At 41.2% G+C, this 24,491-nt stretch overlaps 1 protein-coding gene across 2 annotated transcripts; it reads right to left on the bottom strand.

The window, feature by feature from the left end:
* Nucleotides 1-391: 391 nt before the first annotated feature.
* On the bottom strand, nt 392-12,102 carry LOC311149221 (G/T mismatch-specific thymine DNA glycosylase-like). 2 transcript variants are annotated; one of them, XM_084186306.1, is made up of 11 exons: nt 11,978-12,102; nt 11,421-11,486; nt 8,006-8,304; nt 7,560-7,810; nt 7,122-7,191; nt 6,743-6,878; nt 6,489-6,571; nt 6,294-6,388; nt 4,251-4,422; nt 3,782-3,934; nt 392-2,379 (listed from the first exon to the last, which is right to left on the bottom strand). In XM_084186306.1, exons 2-11 carry the CDS (start codon nt 11,474-11,476, stop codon nt 2,219-2,221), a joined length of 1,476 nt encoding a protein of 491 aa, XP_084042432.1. In that variant the 5' UTR covers nt 11,477-11,486; nt 11,978-12,102; the 3' UTR covers nt 392-2,218. The 2 variants fall into 2 exon arrangements, with proteins under 2 accessions (XP_084042432.1, XP_084042433.1); XM_084186307.1 differs by lacking the exon at nt 11,421-11,486.
* Between the last annotated feature and the right edge of the window lie 12,389 nt (nt 12,103-24,491).

Below are 24,491 nucleotides of genomic sequence, written 5' to 3'. Positions count from 1 at the left end.
AAATATAAACTTGTTTGTTTTGTAAACATTTTACATTTTAGTCATTTAGCAGACACTCTTATCCAGAGCGACTTAGTTAGTGAGTGCATACATTTTCATACAGCGCAAATGTAAACACACAGCCTCAAAATATGGTTAAAACTATACGTAATATAATGGATGGTCAGTCCCTTGCATCTATAGCTCTGCCTATTCATCTGAGTAGACACATTCCTCTAGGCCCATCCCTCAGCTTCTTACCAGAACAGAGGTGTCGGCTTTATTGTTTCAATGAAGGATCCTAGCTTTAAATGTCAGCCGCGCTATAACTTGGTTTCTGATTGAATCCCAGCCTTAGTCTTTAACTAAGAGGATGAAGTGTTCATGTATGACCAATTCCATTCATACAAAATTGGCAAAATCACTTTTATTTAAATCCACATTGGTCACAAAAATAAAATACAAACCTTAAAAAAGTGAGGTAGCTTGTAGCTGCCACTGAACTATTTCAACCCTAATCCATCTCACGGTAGGAACCTTGTGACACGGGATGCTGCAATAGCTTCATGGTTACAAACTTGACCCACTGGTGTAGACTGTAATGCTAAAGTATTATAACTTCTGACATACTGTCACAGCTACGCATTCAAATAAAATGTAATATACCAGTTATTCTCACAGCGTGCATCCATACGTTTGCCCAGAGGGATCATGAGCAGTATCTCAGAAGTCAAAACTTGTGCAAAGAGTATATTGTAATGTACAATATGAAACATTTGTAAGAAAGAACAGGGTCGTGTTCAATTGGCACCAAACAGAAGAAAACTGATTGAAACCGGGAGGGACATCCTGGGCTTTTCCAATAAGAAATACAAAAAATGTCTTATCCGTTGCAAATACATTTAAAATGTTTTCCTAATTAAACACGACCCAGGGTTTACTCATTCAGGATGCAGACGGATGAAAAGTTTATTGATGTGCTTTAAGGTCATCAGAACCCTTACAAACAAACTAAGAAGACCAAATATTTTCAGAAAGTAAAACAAACAAACCAAGACGACCAAATCTTTCCAGAAAGTAAAACAAACAAAACAACTTCAAGTAAAATAGAAAAACCCCGTGAGGATAATTTAAAGCTAGAATCCTTCATTGAAACAATAACGTGTTTACCCTGCCTCTGTTTTGGTAAAAAGCTGAGGGATGGGCCTGAAGAAATGTATCCACTCAAATTCATAGACAGAGCTATGGATGCAAGGACTGACCATCCATGATATTAAAATTATAGTTTTAACCATGTTTTGAGTCTATACAGTGTTAGTTTAAAAACATTGGAGTAAAACAAGCTTATTTTGGGTTCTGGTGGGGTACGACAGTTTAACTAAGCTCCTGGGGCATTTATAAAGTTATATACTTTACTTTAAGAATCAATGGGTATAAATCATTAATTTATAAGTCCAAAAATGTATGTAGCAACTAAGGATTTTAGCTTTAATGAAGAAAATGTTCAGAAACATACTAAACATAACATACCTCATAAAGCAACAAGAGAACAGCACTTATCTTCAGTATTGTAAATCCACTATAAAAGGCTTGTGAAGACATTTCCAAAACATCCCTCCGTGGAATCACTTTTTGACCATGTTTAGTTTGTTCACATATCACTCAGTACCTGTTCTCCTCAAAAAAGGCACAGCATTTATCAAACTAGAATACTAGCTAATCCTAAATTTCACAATGCATGACTTCCAGTAGCATACTGTATATATGTGTTTTGCCACAGGTTAATTTGGGACTGACTGTTCAACCAGTGTGTAAAAGTCTGATTTAGGGCAATTTGTACTGTCAGAACAGTATCCTGCTTTGCATACACCTACTACACCAGCCTGTGGCCAAGTACAGTATGACAACAAAAGAACCAAAGGCATCAAGCATCATTGTCAAGTCCCTGATTTCACATATTTAAAAGACCGCCTTGAGGGCAATCACACATGGTATGACAAAACAGGATTTAAAAAAGCTAATATTCCACAAATCCTCAAAATTATCAATTTAGACAATTCCATCTATCAAGTAGTTAAACATGTATATCTCTAAATGGCTAATACAAAAAAAATGAAAAGGCTACAATTTGAGTCTTCAAACTGAGGTGCAGCCTCTTGTTGAAGGGGGGGGTTAAGGATGTGTGGGTTGAGGTCTGTGCACGTCCAGATAGGGCTCCCAACGAACCCTATCCCCTTCCTCATACATTGCCCACCCATGCCTGAGGCTCTTTAGAGCCACCAATGTCTGGAATCTGATCAGCAAAGGACTGCATCATCCACTGTCCGTCCGGGAGTTGTCCCTCTGTGGTGGTGGCGGCGGCGGCAGGAGGTTGGGAAGTGTCTGCCTTGTCGGCAGCGTCTGAAATGAAAATAAAATAAACACTGAGGTGAGGGGATTGGACCATGCTACCTTAGAGGCCATTCTTAGTAATAGGTAGGTGTTTTAGGCCATAGCTAAACCCTTCCACTACATATCATGCTTAGGGGGCAGCAGCAACCGGGCTAGGTGCTGCGAGTGCCAGCAAGGCATGATAAGTTAGTGATTGTTCACAGGTACGGGTGATTAGCAGGTGATTGCAGAGTGAGAGGTGGACTCAGGACGACTTTGTTTGAATCTTTCATTTTGGCCTTCTACTTGTTTTGTATACATCATTTGTTGTCACAATTGAGCTTCTATGACCTGCTTGGGCTGGCTGACTATGGTTCTCCCTGGACCCTGGTATTTATTGTTTATTTGTCAGGGACCATGTACAACATGTAATTGCACCAGAGTTAGCTGGATAGCTCATTTTCATCTGTAGTCTGGGTCTCCTAGGTACATTAGTCAACAGCAATCCTCATACTCTAATAGGCTTGGGCGATATACTGTATACCAGGGTATTTAGACATACTGACGGTATATTAATTACTCATTAATATAAGGTTGTGGCCCAGTTAGTTAGCTCGGAACCCTAGACATAGCGAGAGTCAAAATATTCTATACGCTAGTTGGTTTCGAAACACTATTCAGTCTCGTTTATTTTGGCCATCTGCAATGTGATCGTGTATAGTTATACTATCCCTGCATTCCACATCAACCCCTAGCCCAGGGTTCTTCAATTCCGGTCCTGGAGGGCCAAGACACCTCTGTTTTTCATCCTCTCCTTCTAATCAGGGGCTAATTCAGACCTGGGACACCAGGTGAGTGCAAATAACTACCAGGTAGAAATAAAAAACAGAAGTGTTTCGGCCCTCCAGGACCGGAATTGAAGAACCCTGCCCTAGCCACTCCTGTACATATTGGATAAGAATGCACAATATGGCACTTCACACTTGCCTTCTGATAGGCTGTATAGAATATCAGCCATATTACGTACACCTCTCCAACACAGATAGGTGTAAGTATCTACAACAGTGTCTAGGGAGGAGACATTCAGGGCACATACCTCATGGCATCTAGACTAATTTCAAGGTGAGGATGTTTAAATACTTTTGTAATTTGGGTTAACTACCGCTTTTAAGACTAGTGTCCTGTGGCAGGGTTCTCCCCAAAGAATGGAACAGAAGCATTACTTTATACTTTCATATCAGGCCATTTGTTTTGCTGAGTTAAAAGAGGGTCACTGCCCCCCTCTGGTCCTCGTACTCAGCATGGGTGTGTATCAATAATGGTGACCTTGTTAAAAGATCCTGGGGAGAACTCTGCTGTGGGGAGTCCATACCGTTGAACTAGTTACTGCTTATCCTAGTTCTATGGTGCATCCAGCCATCTCTGTGCTGACCTGTGTTTTCAGCCGACGAGAAGTTACAGTGCCCGTTGCCGTTGCTCTGGCACTCCTCAGGCCCTGGCCCACCCTCGCCATACGCTCCGCCGAAGGCCGCCTCGTAGCCCGGGTCGTACGCCTCCTCTTTGATCGCCATCCTCTTGGCGTCCTCTGTAGGGTGGAGAAAACACAGAATTAAATGTATTTCTATGGAACAAACAAACTGTTACCATGTAAACTGTTACAATGTACACTGTTACCATGTAAACGGTTACCATGTATCTGGTGAACAAGACTGTTCTCATACAGCTCATTCAGATGAACAACAAGGTCATGAGACAGGGCAGAACTGTGATGGCTTTTAATTTCATTTCCAAATGTAATGTCATTGTACCGTTTCATAATAATGTACATGTTATGTTAATGATGTACTTTATGTAAATGATTTTGAATACTCGTTCTAGCACTCTGCAGCACGTTCTCTTACCTTTGGCCAGTCCCAGGTCAAAGGTATACTCTAACTCCTGAATGTCGTCCTTTCTGGCCACGCCCCTGAGCTGGTCCCTCAACTCCCTCAGCTTGATGTAGAAGTGCACTTTGTCCTGGGCACGGGGAAACTGGGCACAGCGGGCACTGGACGACGGCATCAGATACAACGCCTGTAGGGGAGAGGGCAGGGTTATACTGTGTCATTTCTAAGGAATTGTTTTTAAAATAGTCATACTATGGATAATTTAGCTATTTGATTTTGAATTTTAGGACCCCTTTAGGTAGGTAGGTATATATATATATATATATTGATTGAATTTGGCCTTTACTACTATAGTTTAGAGAAAGGCATTGAATAATACATTCATTAATGGTAAAAAAGACAGTCAAAAAATAAATAATAAGAAACAAGGTTTTGAAGTGTTTGTCCTATATCTATATAAGAAAGCTAAGGAAATATTTTTGTTTTTACACATATTTAACCTTTTTTGTTGGGTAGGCACAAAACTACCGGTTACCTTCAGACAAGTCCCATGACACTTGTGGGGGTCATAGAGCAAAACGGAGAACACCATCGTGTTCGTGAGAGTCTCGCCTTTAATTGATTGTAGGTCAAACCGTTCGGACGCTCATGAGAAAATTGACGTTCGTGAGAACAGATTTATGGGATGTCTCACGGTCTGACAAACACCGCTCTAGCTCTGCCACCTTTCACCGCAGAAGTGAGACATCGGCGGATGTGGTGGATTGAGACGCATCCAAAGCAAAAAAAACAGATATCTAGTTTAAACTGACTGATTTAGATGGGGATTGTTTTATTATGTTGCTATGACGCACCTGTGCATCAATCAACTCTAAGGGGTTAATATCGCCAGGCCCACCCAATCAGATTGAGCAGAAAAATATAACGATATTATGCTCTACGTGTCAGTGTCTTTTTACCTAAACATGCACCATCAGATAGAATTCATAGCAAGCAGTGCACTGGAATGACATTCATTCACTTTCATGGGATGGGTGGCCAAAAATAACTAACTGAAAGCCACACCCCCAATAAGCCACGAACATGACATCATTGAGGCATACTGTATGTCACTGTGCTTCTATGGCTATATGCACCTTGCCAAAGCCTATTTCATTTGTTCATTTAGCAAACAAGACATCTTATAATCCAGTGCCTTTATCACAGTCAACACACCTTTATTTTAGCTTTAAAAATGCTAAATTGTCTCTCAGCATCATGGCAAGATGTGTAGAATAGCATGATGAGCTATAAAACTGCACATGTTCCTCTCTGACCCATGGAAAAATTTGTAGAATTGCAAGAAGTTAGCGCCACTCCCCCAATGAGTTTCTGGCTACGCTACTGGTTAATATTGACTATATTTAGGAGATTTTTGTTAGATTTGAATGTTTAGTCAAAGGGTGACTTTTTGACCAGTTGTGGAAAAATATTTATCCAGGAAGTACATTCTCTTTCAACACTTCATTTCTTTGTCATCCATTCATCCTACAATATAGTATCTGGAGCACCGCATCAGACTACCAGGTAACAGAGCACTGCATCAGACTACCAGGTAACAGAGCACCACATAAATCTACCAGGTAACAGAGCACCGCATCAATCTACCAGGTAACAGAGCATCGCATCAGACTACCAGGTAACAGAGCATCGCATCAGACTACCAGGTAACAGAGCATCGCATCAGACTACCAGGTAACAGAGCACTGCATCAATCTACCAGGTAACAGAGCACCACATCAATCTACCAGGTAACAGAGCACCACATCAATCTACCAGGTAACAGAGCACCACATCAGACTACCAGGTAACAGAGCACCACATCAGACTACCAGGTAACAGAGCACTGCATCAGACTAACAGGAAGCAGAGCACCACATCAATCTACCAGGTAACAGAGCACCGCATCAATCTACCAGGTAACAGAGCACCACATCAATCTACCAGGTAACAGAGCACCGCATCAGACTACCAGGTAACAGAGCACTGCATCAGACTAACAGGAAGCAGAGCCCTTACCACTTCACAGTCCGGTATCTTGTGTGGCTGCAGACCAAAGTCAAGTTTCTTGGGCTTTTTTCCAAACATCTCTCTGCAGAACATTTCATAGATACCTGAAAATAAACATCATTTCAACGGTTAATATGGAATTCCAATGGAAAGTTCTTGTAACTGGCATTGTCTCCTCTCTAACAGGGTTCTGAGGCTACTTACATTTTCCATTGAAAACAGCTATGAGAGGCTTGTAGGTCTTCAGCTTTTCTACAAGAATTAAGGCGCCCTCACGTAGCTCTTTGCTGTGAAGAAACACAAGATGCGAGTCAAACATTGTATTCCAGCGATATGTGAATCCAGCTTGCTGTGTGGCCACTGTTTGAGATTTACTTTGCATTGTCTCACTCCTCATTTTTCAACACATTGCTGACTGACTTTAAGGATTGCATTATTTTCTTTCTTCCTAAGCTTACGTTGAGAGGTCTTTGCTTCCAGGCGTTGTCCTTGCCACCATGTTGGTGAAACCGATCTTATATTTTGCAGGCAGACTGGTGTCGCTCATGTGGTTGAGTTGCTCATCAGTGAATCCAGACAAGAACAGGCACTTCCCTGAAGAGGTTAAGTATTAATTCATTCGTCGTACCATTATTATTCTGAAATGTAGGTGAAAATTGTAATGCTCTGCAGTTAAGATGCCTTGAATTTAAAGTTTTGCCATTTCGGTTGATTCATAAACGGTGTCGAGGTAATGAAAGCGCTGACAAAAAAAATAGGAAGATGTTTTCAAAGTAAGAGTTCCTGACGGCTGTTCACATACGAACGCAAGACTAAATATCTACTAAAGCAACTTACAGAAATGGTTTCCAGGGCCAGGGAACCATCGTCCAACATAGGCTGCTACAAGACCTGGGTTGATTCCAATCTAGAACAGAGAGAGAGAGATTCACATCATAATACTGTGTTGTGTTCATTAGGGCAGTGTTTCCCAACCCTGCTCCTCCAGTACCCCCAACAGTACACAGTTTCATTGTAGCCCTTGACAAACACACCTCACTGATGATTAGTTGAATCAGGTGTGCTTGTCCAGGGTTACAATAAAAATGTGTACTGTTGGGGGTACTCGAGGACCAGGGTTGGGAAACACTGCGTTAGGCCACGCAAACAGAAAATCGTTTTCCAGCTCGAAACAAATGAACATTTCTTATTGGACAAATCGAGGTAGCTCTATTGTCTGTCTTACATCATTAATAATAACGTCTGGCATAAAAGCGACAAACAGGTAGAACTCACAATAACATAGTCCAGCTTGTAGTCAAGGATGTCAGTCAGAGTTCTGCTCATGACCTCATCCTCCGTCATGCCCTTGAAGCGGTCCCGTTTCTTCCTGACCTTCTGGACGGTCTCGTCCATCTTCTCCTGCGTGCCGTCTGCCTCTTGACCCACCTTGCCTTTCTTGGGCTTGGGGCCCGGTTTGGCCTTGGGTTCTTTGGGTGCCTTGGGTTCCTTCGGTTGTGCCGTTCTCCCTCGCTTTTTCGCTGGAGCTGAAAGAGGGAGAGAGATCTTCCAATCACCTTGCTGTTAACCTTCACACCAATGTTAATCCATTGGGAAATGCATCAAGAACACTTCTCCCACAAATGAATCAACTTTAAATCCATCGGGCCAGCAATACATTGAGGATCCTGTCCTTATTGTTATTGAATACAGCTCTCTGTGGGAATGAAGAAGCAGGGTACCTTTCGCTAAGTTGGCAGGTTCTTGCTGAGCCGTGAGCTCATGATTGACAGCCATATGTGCCATGACCCTCTCCTCTCTTGGTCCCTCTGTGTAGTGAGGGTGATGATTGACAGCCATATGTGCCATGACCCTCTCCTCTCTTGGTTCCTCTGTGTAGTGAGGGTGATGATTGACAGCCATATGTGCCATGACCCTCTCCTCTCTTGGTTCCTCTGTGTAGTGAGGATGAGGACTGTGGTGATGGTTGATGCCCGGATACTGCCCCTGCAGAGCCTGAAGCTGTTGAGCAGACTGAATCCTGTAAAAGGAAGACAAAAGAAAAGGACCCCCAGTGTTAATTCTATAGCCAAAATATATTGTAGTGAGACCCCAGTGTTAATTCTATAGCCAAAATAAATTGTAGTGAGACCCCAGCGTTTATTCTATAGCCAATATATATATTGTAGTGAGACCCCAGTGTTCATTCTATAGCCAGAATATATTGTAGTGAGACCCCAGTGTTAATTCTATAGCCAAAATATATTGTAGTGAGACCCCAGCGTTTATTCTATAGCCAATATATATTGTAGTGAGACCCCAGTGTTAACTCTATAGCCAAAATATATTGTAGTGAGACCCCAGTGTTAATTATATAGCCATAATATATTGTAGTGAGACCCCAGTGTTTATTCTATAGCCAATATATATATTGTAGTGAGACCCCAGTGTTAATTCTATAGCCAAAATATATTGTATTGAGACCCCAGTATTCATTCTATAGCCAGAATATATTGTAGTGAGACCCCAGTGTTAATTCTATAGCCAAAATATATTGTAATGAGACCCCAGCATTTATTCTATAGCCAATATATATATTGTAGTGAGACCCCAGTGTTAATTCTATAGCCAAAATATATTGTAGTGAGACCCCAGCGTTTATTCTATAGCCAATATATATTGTAGTGAGACCCCAGTGTTAACTCTATAGCCAAAATATATTGTAGTGAGACCCCAGTGTTAATTATATAGCCATAATATATTGTAGTGAGACCCCAGTGTTTATTCTATAGCCAATATATATATATATATATATATATATATATATATATATATATATATATATATATATATATATATATATATATATATATATATATATATATATATATATATATAGTAGTGAGACCCCAGTGTTAATTATATAGCCAAAATATATTGTATTGAGACCCCAGTATTCATTCTATAGCCAGAATATATTGTAGTGAGACCCCAGTGTTCATTCTATAGCCATAATATATTGTAGTGAGACCCCAGTGTTCATTCTATAGCCAAAATATATTGTAGTGAGACCCCAGTGTTAACTCTATAGCCAAAATATATTGTAGTGAGACCCCAGTGTTTATTCTATAGCCAATATATATATATTGTAGTGAGACCCCAGTGTTAATTCTATAGCCAAAATATATTGTATTGAGACCCCAGTATTCATTCTATAGCCAGAATATATTGTAGTGAGACCCCAGTGTTCATTCTATAGCCATAATATATTGTAGTGAGACCCCAGTGTTCATTCTATAGCCAAAATATATTGTAGTGAGACCCCAGTGTTAATTATATAGCCAAGATATATTGTAGTGAGACCCCAGTGTTAATTCTATAGCCAAAATATATTGTAATGAGACCCCAGCATTTATTCTATAGCCAATATATATATTGTAGTGAGACCCCAGTGTTAATTCTATAGCCAAAATATATTGTAGTGAGACCCCAGCGTTTATTCTATAGCCAATATATATTGTAGTGAGACCCCAGTGTTCATTCTATAGCCAGAATATATTGTAGTGAGACCCCAGTGTTAATTCTATAGCCAAAATATATTGTAGTGAGACCCCAGTGTTAACTCTATAGCCAAAATATATTGTAGTGAGACCCCAGTGTTAATTATATAGCCATAATATATTGTAGTGAGACCCCAGTGTTTATTCTATAGCCAATATATATATTGTAGTGAGACCCCAGTGTTAATTCTATAGCCAAAATATATTGTATTGAGACCCCAGTATTCATTCTATAGCCAGAATATATTGTAGTGAGACCCCAGTGTTCATTCTATAGCCATAATATATTGTAGTGAGACCCCAGTGTTCATTCTATAGCCAAAATATATTGTAGTGAGACCCCAGTGTTAATTCTATAGCCAAGATATTGTAGTGAGACCCCAGTGTTAATTCTATAGCCAAAATATATTGTAATGAGACCCCAGCATTTATTCTATAGCCAATATATATATTGTAGTGAGACCCCAGTGTTAATTCTATAGCCAAAATGTATTGTAATGAGACCCCAGCGTTTATTCTATAGCCAATATATATATATTGTAGTGAGACCCCAGTGTTCATTCTATATCCAGAATATATTGTAGTGAGACCCCAGTCTTAATTCTATAGCCAAAATATATTGTAGTGAGACCCCAGTGTTAATTCTATAGCCAATATATTTTGTAGTGAGACCCCAGTGTTAATTCTATAGCCAAGATATATTGTAGTGAGACCCGAGTGTTAATTCTATAGCCAAAATATATTGTAGTTAGACCCCAGCGTTTATTCTATAGCCTATATATATTGTAGTGAGACCCCAGTGTTCATTCTATATCCAGAATATATTGTAGTGAGACCCCAGTGTTCATTCTATAGCCAACATATATTGTAGTGAGACCCCAGTGTTAATTCTATAGCCAAAATATATTGTAGTGAGACCCCAGTGTTAATTATATAGCCAAAATATATTGTAGTGAGACCCCAGTGTTAATTCTATAGCCATAATATATTGTAGTGAGACCCCAGTGTTAATTCTATAGCCAATATATTTTGTAGTGAGACCCCAATGTTAATAAAAATTGTAAATATATTGTAGTGAGTCCTGTAAAACAAATACACCATGCCCTCAAGGACATTCAGAATCCCAGACTCCTCAAAGGTACCAGAAGGTCCAGAAAGGGCAGGCCTACCTCCACCATATTCATGAGGTAGTTTACAGTAGACACAGCTTCTACAGCATAGAAACAACCTCTGATATTCTCTATACCACCTGCATGTTGAAAGTCTCCTAGATTAGGCAGAACTGGAAAGGAAAGCCATTCTATATGTGACGTGTGTGTAAATATATATATACACACACATAAATCTTTGATCATAACTGTCTGATAGTATCAATTGCACAATCAATTCTCACACAATCAGCTAGGCTTGCAAGTCAAAGACAGGTCGTTCTGTGGTCAACTCAATTCAAAGCATTTAGGTGATGCAGGTAGCACAATCCATCAGATGCAATCAAAACAAAACATGCTGTTATTTCAGATTCATAACATTTTGCCATTTGCCAGGGGGAGGTCGTTCAAAATGTCCTGGGCTTCTTTTTGACGGGGTAAGAACTCACCACTGTTGAAGATATTCCGAGGGGACAGGCACTGATCCATACAGCTTTTCTTCCATCTTGGATTTACTTTGTTAGATAGATCAATATTCATGTTGATGAGACATTATTATTCTGATTTGGATATAGCACATCATTCTTGTAAATTGCCTGGCTTTGTAGAATTAGCAACAGAGTATCGGGGAGAAAACTCAAAAAGGATATTTGTCCTAGACTAGTAGAGGCACTTTGGTAGCTAACGTTAGCGGACAACCAGCGATGCTTTGTCAACAAAGTAAACAGCCAACACACAATCTACCTCCGACTTCGTCTATAGTATACTTTAAATCAACATCAATGTTAGCTAACCCACTGGATTTGGCGTATGAAAAGTAATTGTGGATAGTCAAGATAGCATAGCTATTCGCTGGCTAACGTTAGCTAGCTGTGTTAGCAAGCAAGCTAGCTATTCCGCTAATTAGCATGGATGAATGACTTGCTATCTTTGCTAGCTATAGCAATGAGCTGGTTCGTTGTCCAATGAATACGAATCATATGTAATTAATAAAATGCATACATACCTCTTACAGATATGGTTGAATTAGTTTTTTCTTTCTTAGAAACGATTGTACTCAATCACTTTCGCGCTGGACTTGCTAGCATTGAAGCAACAAAGACATGACAGCAATGCAGTCAACTTTGACATGGGGAGATACCAACATGATAATGGGGGGAAAATAAAGTAAAACGTTCTTATCCTGAAATCCATAGTAAAAGTTTAGTGTATATATACCAAACGTTGTATTTAGATCAGAGATTTATGCAGAATACACATAAACTGCTATTTTTTTTGTTGCATAATTTGCATATTTTCAAATACAGCCCAAGCCTTTCACCCCCATTTTAACATTGGTTTGCTCTCCGGACATTTAAACTCGCGAGGTTGTTTTCCATTGGCTACAAGCTTCTGTGGCAAGTGTCAGTGCTATCCGGAATCCTTGGGACGTCCCTACCACAGACAGAAGGGGCTATAAATATCTAAAAACCCCTACCTTAACCATAACCATTTTAATGTAATCTTCAATGCGGGGTAGGGACGTCCCAAGGATCCCGCATAGCTAGGACCCTGTGGCAAGTAGACAGGGGCAGAGATCCCAAAGATTATTTGTAACTGTGGAGATACAGTACTTTTGAGGAGATGGGAATAATATGGTCTGGCACTGTGGACGTGTCATAATACCCATAAAATCTAGCGGTAAAACCCGGTAATGGTTTCAATGTTTTTTTTCCCCCATTCATTTTTGCTTCTGGGATTTTTAAGGTCTGGGTTTCGTGTAGGCTTACCATGGCGTGACGTTTTGATAGCCATGCAATTCTCTCTCGGACAAGGTGAGTTCTCAATATATATTCGCCTCAATTTACTCTCAAAAATTCAAAATGCTAATTAGCAACAGAGAAGAGACCTCAGCAGGACTACAAATTCCCCCAGGAAGCTCCTGCACATAATCTCTAGCCGACACTGTCAGCTACTGTTCACCAGCGCGCTATCAGAGACCTTTGTGCCTGTGATGTACAATACAGGTATCTGTAGTTGAACATGAGTGACGTGTATTCAGACTGTTCTTCAGTAAACTGGAGAGACAGATCTCCGTTGTCCGGCTCATTAATATTGTAACAACATAACATGGTGTCAGAATAAACCGCGAAAAATAGAAGATGGCTCTGTTACAACCACCATCTAGCTTGTGTCTACAATGACATTTTGCTGAAGACTGGAAGATTTGGATACTAAAGTTTGAATTGTTTCTGACCACGAGTGGCATTGCTAAAAAGGAGGAAAAAGTGCAACGTTCTAGACGTCGCGGGAGAGGAGGTACTCAAGGTATGCAACACGTTTGAATTCGCTGAAGGTGAGAAAGAAGATTGCCGTGCTGAAACAGAAATTCAGACTATTGTGAACCTACCTTACATTCAACACGTTTTCAAGAGGGCTCAGGGGCCATCAGAATGTATTGATGCTTACGTCACTGATTTAAAGAACAAAGCAAAATACTTTTTCGGTCAACTGCATGATTCTTTGTAAAATAATCGTTTGTGGCATAAAATATGAAGAAGTAAGAGGCAGGCTGTTGAGAGAGGCGGATCTCACATTGGCTAAAGCTATTCATGTGTGTTGTGCCAGTGAAATCACATCCAGTCAGGTAAACATTCTCAGTGAGGAAGTTGAAGTACACAAGATAAAAAGTGTCAGAACTCAAAGAGGTTAAACAAGAACAGAGCAAAGGCAGCTCGAGATGAACAAAAAAAAAGTAATATAAATTGCACAGAAAATGCCCAGCCTATGGTCAAGTATGTAAATCCTGCCAAAAGAAGAATCACTTTGCCAAGATGTGCAAATCACAGAGCCAGCAGAGGAAAATGCATGTAGTTGAGCAGAGTGAGGACAATGACAGTATGTTCCTACACACAGTTGAAGTTGAGATGTCTGGAAAATTAAAACACATTGAAGCTGTCACTGCAGATATGGACAGTGACAAAGAGAGTTGAACTGAGAAACTGAGAATAAACAACAAAGATGTAACATTCAAGCTTGACAGCGGTGCTGAGTGCAACTATTGTCTTCAAAGATTTTCAACTCAGTTGGACTGAGAGAGAAGTCCACCTGCAAACTGCTTACATATTCCACCAGATGTCGCCATTGGGTCATAAATCATTAACCAGTGTGTACAAAGGACAGAGACACAAGCTGGAGTTCCAGATTTTTGAAAGAGATGCTCCAGCAATTCTCGGGCAAATCACATGCCAAAAACTAGGCATGGTGAAGAGAACACATGATGTCACAGTCAAAGACATTGACATACTGAAAGACTTTGAGGATCTGTTTTCTGGTCTAGGGTGCATGCCAGGACAACATCATATATATAGTTAGACCCTACAGTTGCACACAAACCGAGAAAGGTCCAGTTGCTCTCAAAGACAAGCTTGTTGAGGAACTACACAGAATGGACACATGGAAGTGATCATTAAGCAGACAGAACCGACAGACTGGGTTAGTAGTATGGTCACTGTGGTCAAACCTAACAAGATCCGGATATGTATAGATTTTTGATTTGATTTATTAGGATCCCCATTAGCCAACGCCAATGGCGACAGCTAGTCTTACTGTGGTCCGACATATAACAAAACATACATTACAGACAAAATACTTTACAATTTACCAACATAAAAAAAAAAAGATCCACAGGACTTGAACAAAGCGATCAGACGGGCGCACTACCCACTGCTCACTGTTGAGGAAGTTGTATCCAGCATGGCAAAGGCTAAGATATTATCTGTACTGAACACGAATCAAGGGTTCCGGCAGATAAAACTGGACGACCAGAGTTCCAAGATCTGTACCTTCAACACGCCCCTAGGTGCTAGTTCCAAGATCTGTACCTTCAACATGCCCCTAGGTGCTAGTTCCAAGATCTGTACCTTCAACACGCCCCTAGGTGCTAGTTCCAAGATCTGTACCTTCAACATGCCCCTAGGTGCTAGTTCCAAGATCTGTACCTTCAACACGCCCCTAGGTGCTAGTTCCAAGATCTGTACCTTCAACACGCCCCTAGGTGCTAGTTCCAAGATCTGTACCTTCAACACGCCCCTAGGTGCTAGTTCTGTTTCTATTGTTTTTTATTAGCATATTCATTATTTTACGTTACTAGTCCTGCATGTTGGAGCTCGAAGCCTAAGATTTTCACTCTACCCTACAATCACACCTGCACCCCTGTACATGTGACTATTAAACAATTTGAATCCGATTCCTGCGTTTACCCTTGGTTGTCTCATCTGTGTCTGAGGTGTTCCAGAGATCCATGGCACAGATGATTGAAGGCCTGGATGGAGTTGTCAACATCGATGATTTGTTGGTCTGGGGTGAAACTCTGGAGGAACATGACCACAGACTGGTCAAGCTGCTACTGAGAGCGAGAGAGTACAATATCAAACTAAACAGGAAGAAATGTAAAATCAGAAGGACAGAGATAAAGTACATTGGTCACATGCTAACGGCCAACGGTCTGAAACCAGATGAGGAGAAGGTGAGGGCCGTAGTGCAGATGCCTACGACCCGAAGACAAACGAGAAGAGATTCATGGGCATTCTACAGTATCTTGCCAAACTCATTCCCAACCTGTCTGAGGTTAGTGCTCCTCTCAGAAAGCTACTCAAGAGTGACACTGAATGGCATTGGGAACAAAAACAGAAGAACAGTTGTGAGAAACTCAAAAGACGCTCCAACGCTGACGTTCTATGACATGGATAAGCCCCTATTACTGTCACTAGATGCCAGTTCAGGGTGCATAGGAGCAGTCATACTCCAAGATGGTAGACCTGTTGCATATGGTTCTCGATCACTCAAAGACTGTCAACGTAGATATGCACAGATGGAGAAGGAACTACTTGCCATAGTCTACGGATGCGAGAAGTTCCATCTGGACGTGTATGGCAGAGAGGTACACGTTGTGAGTGATCACAAGCCCCTCGAGCATATTCAAGAAGCTGCTGCATCATGCTCCTTCAAGGCTGCAGAGGATGTTGCCCCGACTTCAAAGATGCAGTCTCACTGTCACCTACAAGCCAGGCAAAGAAATGCACATAGCAGATGCGTTGAGTAGAACCTACATCAACGAACAGAATGAAGATCTGCTGGGAGAGGAGTTGGAGGTAAACTGGATAACACCTCAGCTGCCAATCTCACAGGAGAAGCTACAAGCATTCAGGAAAGCAACAGCAGAAGATCCTGAAATGCAACTGCTGAGAGAAACAACGATGAGTTCAGTTCCCAAATAAATCCATCCATGCTGGACTTTCAAGGAGGAAATCCGCTACAAATCTGGACTGATGTCAAAAGCTCATTGTACCAAATCAACTGAGACAAGAAATGCTGAATAGAGTTCACGAATCACACCTGGGAATAGTCAAGAGCAAAGAAAGCGCAAAATACTTTCCACACACACACACACACACACACACACACACACACAGCCACATAGACACATACACTACCTTTGAAAAGTTTGGGGTCACTTAGAACTTTCCTTGTTTTTGAAAGAAAAGCAAATTTTTTGTCCATTTTAAAATAACATCAAATTGATCAGAAATACAGTGTAGACATTGTTGATGTTGTAAACGGCTGATTTTTAATGGAATATCTACATACAGTGGGGGAAAAAAGTATTTAGTCAGCCACCAATTGTGCAAGTTCTCCCACTTAAAAAGATGAGAGAGGCCTGTAATTTTCATCATAGGTACACGTCAACTATGACAGACAAAATGAGAAAAACAAATCAGGAAAATCACATTGTAGGATTTTTAATGAATTTATTTGCAAATTATGGTGGAAAATAAGTATTTGGTCAATAACAAAAGTTTCTCAATACTTTGTTATATACCCTTTGTTGGCAATGACACAGGTCAAACGTTTTCTGTAAGTCTTCACAAGGTTTTCACACACTGTTGCTGGTATTTTGGCCCATTCCTCCATGCAGATCTCCTCTAGAGCAGTGATGTTTTGGGGCTGTCGCTGGGCAACACAGACCTTCAACTCCCTCCAAAGATTTTCTATGGGGTTGAGATCTGGAGACTCCAGGACCTTGAAATGCTTCTTACGAAGCCACTCCTTCATTGCCCAGGCGGTGTGTTTGGGATCATTGTCATGCTGAAAGACCCAGCCACGTTTCATCTTTAATGCCCTTGCTGATGGAAGGAGGTTTTCACTCAAAATCTCACGATACATGGCCCCATTCATTCTTTCCTTTACACGGATCAGTCGTCCTGGTCCCTTTGCAGAAAAACAGCCCCAAAGTATGATGTTTTCACTCCCATGCTTCACAGTAGGTATGGTGTTCTTTGGATGCAACTCAGCATTCTTTGTCCTCCAAACACGACGAGTTGAGTTTTTACCAAAAAGTTATATTTTGGTTTCATCTGACCATATGACATTCTCCCAATCCTCTTCTGGATGCACTCTAGCAAACTTCAGATGGGCCTGGACATGTACTGGCTTAAGCAGGGGGACACGTCTAGCACTGCAGGATTTGAGTCCCTGGCGGCGTAGTGTGTTACTGATGGTAGGCTTTGTTACTTTGGTCCCAGCTCTCTGCAGGTCATTCACTAGGTCCCCCCGTGTGATTCTGGGATTTTTGCTCACCGTTCTTGTGATCATTTTGACCCCACGGGGTGAGATCTTGCGTGGAGCCCCAGATCGAGGGAGATTATCAGTGGTCTTGTATGTCTTCCATTTCCTAATAATTGCTCCCACAGTTGATTTCTTCAAACCAAGCTGCTTACCTATTGCAGATTCAGTCTTCCCAGCCTGGTGCAGGTCTACAATTTTGTTTCTGGTGTCCTTTGACAGCTCTTTGGTCTTGGCCATAGTGGAGTTTGGAGTGTGACTGTTTGAGGTTGTGGACAGGTGTCTTTTATACTGATAACAAGTTCAAACCGGTGCCATTAATACAGGTAACGAGTGGAGGACAGAGGAGCCTCTTAAAGAAGAAATTACAGGTCTGTGAGAGCCAGAAATCTTGCTTGTTTGTAGGTGACCAAATACTTATTTTCCACCATAATTTGCAAATAAATTCATTAAAAATCCTACAATGTGATTTTCTGGATTTTCTTTTCTCAATTTGTCTGTCATAGTTGACGTGTACCTATGATGAAAATTACAGGCCTCTCTCATCTTTTTAAGTGGGAGAACTTGCACAATTGGTGGCTGACTAAATACTTTTTTTCCCCACTGTAGGCGTACAGAGGCAACCATCAGTCCTGTGTTCCAATGGCACGTTGTGTTTGCTAATCCAAGTTTATATTTTTAAAAGGCTAATTGATAATTAGAAAATCCTTTTGCAGCTGAAAACTGTTGTGCTGATTAAAGAAGCAATACAACTGGCCTTCTTGAGACTAGTTGAGTATCTGGAGCATCAGCAATTGTGGGTTTGAATACATCTTCTGAAACTCATCATTCTATTCTTGTTCTGAGAAATGAAGGCTATTCCATGCGAGAAATTGCCAAGAAACTGAAGATCTGGTACAACGCTGTGTACTACTCCCTTCACAGAACAGCGCAAATTGGCTCTAACCAGAATAGAAAGAGAAGTGGGAGGCCCCGGTGCACAACTGAGCAAGAGGACAAATACATTAGTGTCTAGAAACAGACGCCTCACAGGTCCTCAACTGGCAGCTTCATTAAATAGTACCCGCAAAACACCAGCCTCAACGTCAACAGTGAAGAGGCGACTCCGGGATGCTGACCTTCTAGGCAGTGTTGCAAAGAAAAAGTCCAGTGTCTGTGTTCTTTTGCCCATCTTAATCTTTAATTTTTATTGGCCAGTCTGAGATATGGCTTTTTCTTTGCAACTCTGCCTAGGTCAGCATCCCGAGGTGTCGTCACAGCCATGAAGTCTACAGTGAGGGAAAAAAGTATTTGATCCCCTGCTGATTTTGTACATTTGCCCACTGACAAAGAAATGATCAGTCTATAATTTTAATGGTAGGTTTATTTGAACAGTGAGAGACAGAATAACAACAAAAAAATCCAGAACAACGCATGTCAAAAATGTTATAAATTGATTTGAATTTTAATGAGGGAAATAAGTATTTGACCCCTCTGCAAAACATGACTTAGTACTTGGTGGCAAAACCCTTGTTGGCAATCACGTTTCTTGTAGTTTGCCACCAGGTTTGCACACATCTCAGGAGGGATTTTGTCCCACTCCTCTTTGCAGATCTTCTCCAAGTCATTAAGGTTTTGAGGCTGACATTTGGCAACTCGAACCTTCAGCTCCCTCCACAGATTTTCTATGGGATTAAGGTCTGGAGACTGGCTAGGCCACTCCAGGACCTTAATGTGCTTCTTCTTGAGCCACTCCTTTGTTGCCTTGGCCGTGTGTTTTGGGTCATTGTCATGCTGGAATACCCATCCACGACCCATTTTCAATGCCTTGGCTAAGGGAAGGAGGTCCTCACCCAAGATTTGACGGTACATGGCCCCGTCCATCGTCCCTTTGATGCAGTGAAGTTGTCCTGTCCCCTTAGCAGAAAAACACTCCCAAAGCATAATGTTTCCACCTCCATGTTTGACGGTGGGGATGGTGTTCTTGGAGTCATAGGCAGCATTCCTCCTCCTCCAAACACGGCGAGTTGAGTTGATGCCAAAGAGCTCGATTTTGGTCTCATCTGACCACAACACTTTCACCCAGTTCTCCTCTGAATCATTCAGATGTTCATTGGCAAACTTCAGACAGCCCTGTATATGTGCTTTCTTGAGCAGGGGGACCTTGCGGGCGCTGCAGGATTTCAGTCCTTCGCGGCATAGTGTTTAACAAATTGTTTTATTGGTGACTATGGTCCCAGCTGCCTTGAGATCATTGACAAGATCCTCCCGTGTAGTTCTGGGCTGATTCCTCACCGTTCTCATGATCATTGCAACTCCACGAGGTGAGATCTTGCATTGAGCCCCAGGCCGAGGGAGATTGACAGTTCTTTTGTGTTTCTTCCATTTGCGAATAATCGCACCAACTGTTGTCACCTTCTCACCAAGCTGCTTGGTGATGGTCTTGTAGCCCATTCCAGCCTTGTGTAGGTCTACAATCTTGTCCCTGACATCCTTGGAGAGCTCTTTGGTCTTGGCCATGGTGGAGAGTTTGGAATCTGATTGATTGCTTCTGTGGACAGGTGTCTTTTATACAGGTAACAAGCTGAGATTAGGAGCACTCCCTTTAAGAGTGTGCTCCTAATCTCAGCTCGTTACCTGTATAAAAGACACCTGGGTGCCAGAAATCTTTTTGATTGAGAGGGGGTCAAATACTTATTTCCCTCATTAAAATGCAAATCAATTTATAACATTTATGACATGCGTTTTTCTGGATTTTGTTGTTGTTATTCTGTCTCTCACTGTTCAAATAAACCTACCATTAAAATTATAGACTGATCATTTCTTTGTCAGTGGGCAAACGTACAAAATCCGCAGGGGATCAAATACTTTTTTCCCTCACTGTATGTCGACTTTGGTGTCTTTCAGATCTCATGGCATTTTTCAAGGATGAGCATCAGAGCATTAAAAGGGGAGAATAACACTATAAGTCTGACTATGTGGAGAAGTGCAGCTATAGTGAGGGGAAACTTACTGGTTTGGTCAGGGCCAGCATGAGGGATAAAGTTTATCCTGTGTCGGTGAGTGTAGCTATTAAGTTAAGTTTGAGCATCTTAGCAATACAATGTGTTCTATACATATGTCAACATTCTACAAGGAAAGAGACACTTAATCAATTATATAATCAGTAACCAGATTACCCTGGATACCAGACTTTGATTTGTGAAAACTCAGTTCTAGAATGTTGTCATTGATGAGAATGAATCTAAAAATCTATTGACATTCAGAATTGACTTTGTTTAGACATCCAGCCTGTATTGTAGTTTCATGACCAGAGACAAATCTTCAAAGGCACAGTATTTATTTATTTGGAGTGGTACATGCATTCACACAGTCATGATTTATAGGATTCTTTCCACTATATAATTGATATGTCAAGTGATAAAATCCCAAGTTATCAATTAAAGGTTTATGGAAAAACTGCACTTAAATATTCTACAGCTGTAATGTCATCAATCAAATCAAACTTTATTTATATAGCACATTTCTTACAACAAATGCATTTCAAGGTGTTCAGTCATTGGATGGAATGTTGTCTGTAAAGTGGGGCCCAGATAATGAAGAGGAGGACATCAAGGCATTCTAAATGACTACAGGGATGGATGTGCAGGAGTCAGGACTTTGGGTCAAGGGGTCTGGGATCCTGGGTGCCTCACTGGATGGTCTGGTGGGCACCACAGCAGTGGTGGAGGGCAAGTGTCCCTATGATACAAGGGACCTTACCATTGAAGAGGCAGTGAAGTCGAAGGATTTCTATATCAAGGTGGGTGGTTCTTACAGCCTCTGTGAAGACCATCCTTACTGGCACCAGGTCCAAGGGCAGCTCCAGATCACTGGAAGGGACAACTGCTTCTTCGTTGTGTGGACCATCAAAGCCTCCATCACCATCCCCATCCAGTGTGACGACCTCTGACCTCTGGCAGACTCATATTGCTGGAATAGAGGAGTTTTTCAAGTACCACATGCTCCCAAAGTTGGCACTACAACAGTGAACATCTGTAAATATCTTGTAAATAGTTTTTGCACAAATCAGTTTTTGTTCCTACCTTGAGGTTTTATTCCAATCAGTTTTTTTTGGGTGGTGGGGGTCACTGGTTTAGCGTTCTCATCGCGCCTCCTTTCAGTTCCTGTTTTCATACCCACAACACATACATACACACACAAGGCTCCCAGAATAGGTTATATTACATTCAAGTTTTGCTTAAAGCAGCCAACTAAAGTAATGTAGTTCACTTTATAATGGGCACATTGGGAATTTATATCTGTGATGTTCAAATTGTTTCTTACCCTGTGTCTTACTCGCTGGAGGCCCCAGTCATCCCTGCCTGTACCAAAGTTCAATCACAAAGGCTAGTCTGATTGCATCTCCTCACAGTTTCATTCAGTAGTGCAACACAATACACATTGCATTTTATCATGGGCACAGTGGGAATTTATATCTGTGATGTTTAAATGATGTCTTACCCCCAGAGTGAAAGAGCAGATCTCCTTGCTGAGGGTGGCATTGATCATGCACTGCTTCTCGTGGGGTGAGCCTGATGTTCCGCATGTCACGCCTCATGTCTAAAACATGGGGAAAAGGGGACATGGAGTCAATTTCTATGTATCTACAAATTCAATGTTTTACACTATTGTGTCCTATTTGATAAGTTACTGACCTGTCCATCCACAGGCTCGATCTGCTTTATCCTCATGCCTCATTGTCTGTTCTTGTTTCCCAGTCAACAGTCTGGCTCTTCCTTTTCTGCCATGGTGGATGAGCTACCTTTTCTGGTAAATACAGGGCCATTTCTCTTTCCCACCGGAAAATGGCAGAGTGTTGTCACTGGGTTTCCGGTCCGCCCATCTGAAAGACACAAAAAAAAGTTACTTTTACTAGCTAGCTAAATTGAATATATTAAAATACCATAACCCACAGACTTGACTATAGTAACGGTAAAATAGACTGGGCTTTAGTCTATCTGCACATCTAAAATCCTACTATGTGGATGGGACATTTCTGCTGGGATGGAGGAATTATCTGGAATGCTCAACTAGATGATCAGGACAGTCTAGGGTACTATTTGCCCGAAGACGTGAAGTATTGCGATGAGCTATACGACTGTACTTCTGATTCTAATTATCAAGAGGAAAGTTAAAACCCTCAGCCGTGAGTTCACTGAGGAGGACCAACAGTCATAAGGGGGATCGTCTGAAAGGGACTGACATGCTGGGATGGAACATACGGATTTTGGGCACTGGCCAGCAGACCACGATTTCTACTAGCCGGGATAATATTCAGGTCCTAAATATGTGGCATTAGATGTTTGTAGAGGCAAATTTCACTGCTGTGTCGGGCTAGTTTGGCACATTTTCTACTAGCCGTTTTTATTTATTTTTATTTAACCTTTATTTAATCAGGGAGTCATACTGAGACCAAGGTCTCTTTTACAGATGAGCCCTGAATTGCAGAAATTACAGAAAATACACACATCAAAATATAAATACAAGCAGAAAGAAAAATCACGGTCATAAAAAACAAACACATTCATCAGTAATAAGGTCCTCAATCAGCTTTCTGAATTGCCCTAGAGGAAACAAAACATCACATTTTAGTCTCCCGAGTGGCGCAGTGGTCTAAGGCACTGCATCGCAGTGCTAGCTGTGCCACTAGAGATCCTGGTTCGAATCCAGGCTCTGTCGTAGCTTGCCGTGACCGGGAGACCCATGGGGCAGCGCACAATTGGCCCAGCGTTGTCCAGGGTAGGGGAGGGAATGGCCAGCAGGGATGTAGCTCAGTTGGTAGAGCATGGCGTTTGCAACGTCAGGGTTGTGGGTTCGATTCCCACGGGGGGCCAGTATGAAAAAAAATAAATAATAACAAACAAATTTAACCCAAATTTTTTTTAGAAATAAAAAGATTTCAAAAAGATAAAATAGTACTAAATAAAAAGGTCTGCACTCACTAACTGTAAGTCGCTCTGGATAAGAGCGTCTGCTAAATGACTAAAATGTAAATGTAAATGTAAGAACATTTTGAAGATAGTTCCACAAATAAGGTGCAAGAAAACTAAAAGCTGATTTACCTAACTCAGTAGAGACCAAGGAATTTCCAGAGTTAACCATCCCTGAGACCGGGTGTGGTAACTCGTATGTCTATAGTTTCATTTGTAACAGGGCTTTATAAATGAAAACATAGCAATGTATCAACCTACGTGACATCAAAGAGGGCCAACCAACTTTCTGGTAGAGAATGCAGTGATGAGTACTAAAATTGTCGCCCGTAATAAAGGTCAGTGTGCCATGATAAACTGCATCTAACAGCTTTAATGAAGTGGCAGCTGCGTTCATATAGATGATGTCGCCATAGTCTAGGACCGATAGGAACGTCGACTGAATAATCTGCTTTCTACTATTTAGCGAGAGGCAGGACATATTTCTATAGAAGAAGCCAATTTATATTAACTAACTCCTCAATATGCTTTTTAAAAGACAGCTTTTCATCTTTCCAGATGCCCAGATATTTGTAAGCAGGGACACGATCAATATGGACACGATCCAAAGTACATATGCTTAAATCAGAGTTATTTTTATGCACTCTAGACAACAACATATACTTCGTTTTACCTGCATTCAATACTAATTTCAGGTCAATAAAGTTTTTCTGTAATACAATGAAGACAGACTGTAGTTCAGATAGAGCCTGGTCAACCCTGGGGGCAATAGCATACACAACAGTATCATCGGCATACAAGTGCAGCTTACAGTTTTTTTTACAGATAAGTCGATATTGTTAATGTAAACGGTAAAAAGTACAAGACCCAGAATCGACCCCTGCAGTACACCGTTCATAATACCCAGGAAACCTGATTTAACACCATCAATAGATACACATTGAGTTCTATCTGTCAAGTAATTTT

Source organism: Coregonus lavaretus (assembly GCF_964263955.1).
Source record: "Coregonus lavaretus genome assembly, chromosome: 21".
NCBI classification, from domain to species: Eukaryota; Metazoa; Chordata; class Actinopteri; order Salmoniformes; family Salmonidae; genus Coregonus; species Coregonus lavaretus.
This window is presented reverse-complemented; position numbering and strand designations above follow the sequence as displayed.

Bases quoted from the DNA above. Each gene is read 5' to 3' on its own strand.
- LOC311149221 (XM_084186306.1), bottom strand. From the start codon at position 11,476: ATGGAAGAAAAGCTGTATGGATCAGTGCCTGTCCCCTCGGAATATCTT. The intron at 6,572-6,742 runs GTAAGCTTAGGA...GTTTCTTCACAG, and splicing joins GGAAGCAAAGACCTCTCAAC to CAAAGAGCTACGTGAGGGCG. The intron at 6,389-6,488 runs GTAAGTAGCCTC...GTTTATTTTCAG, and splicing joins AGCTGTTTTCAATGGAAAAT to GTATCTATGAAATGTTCTGC.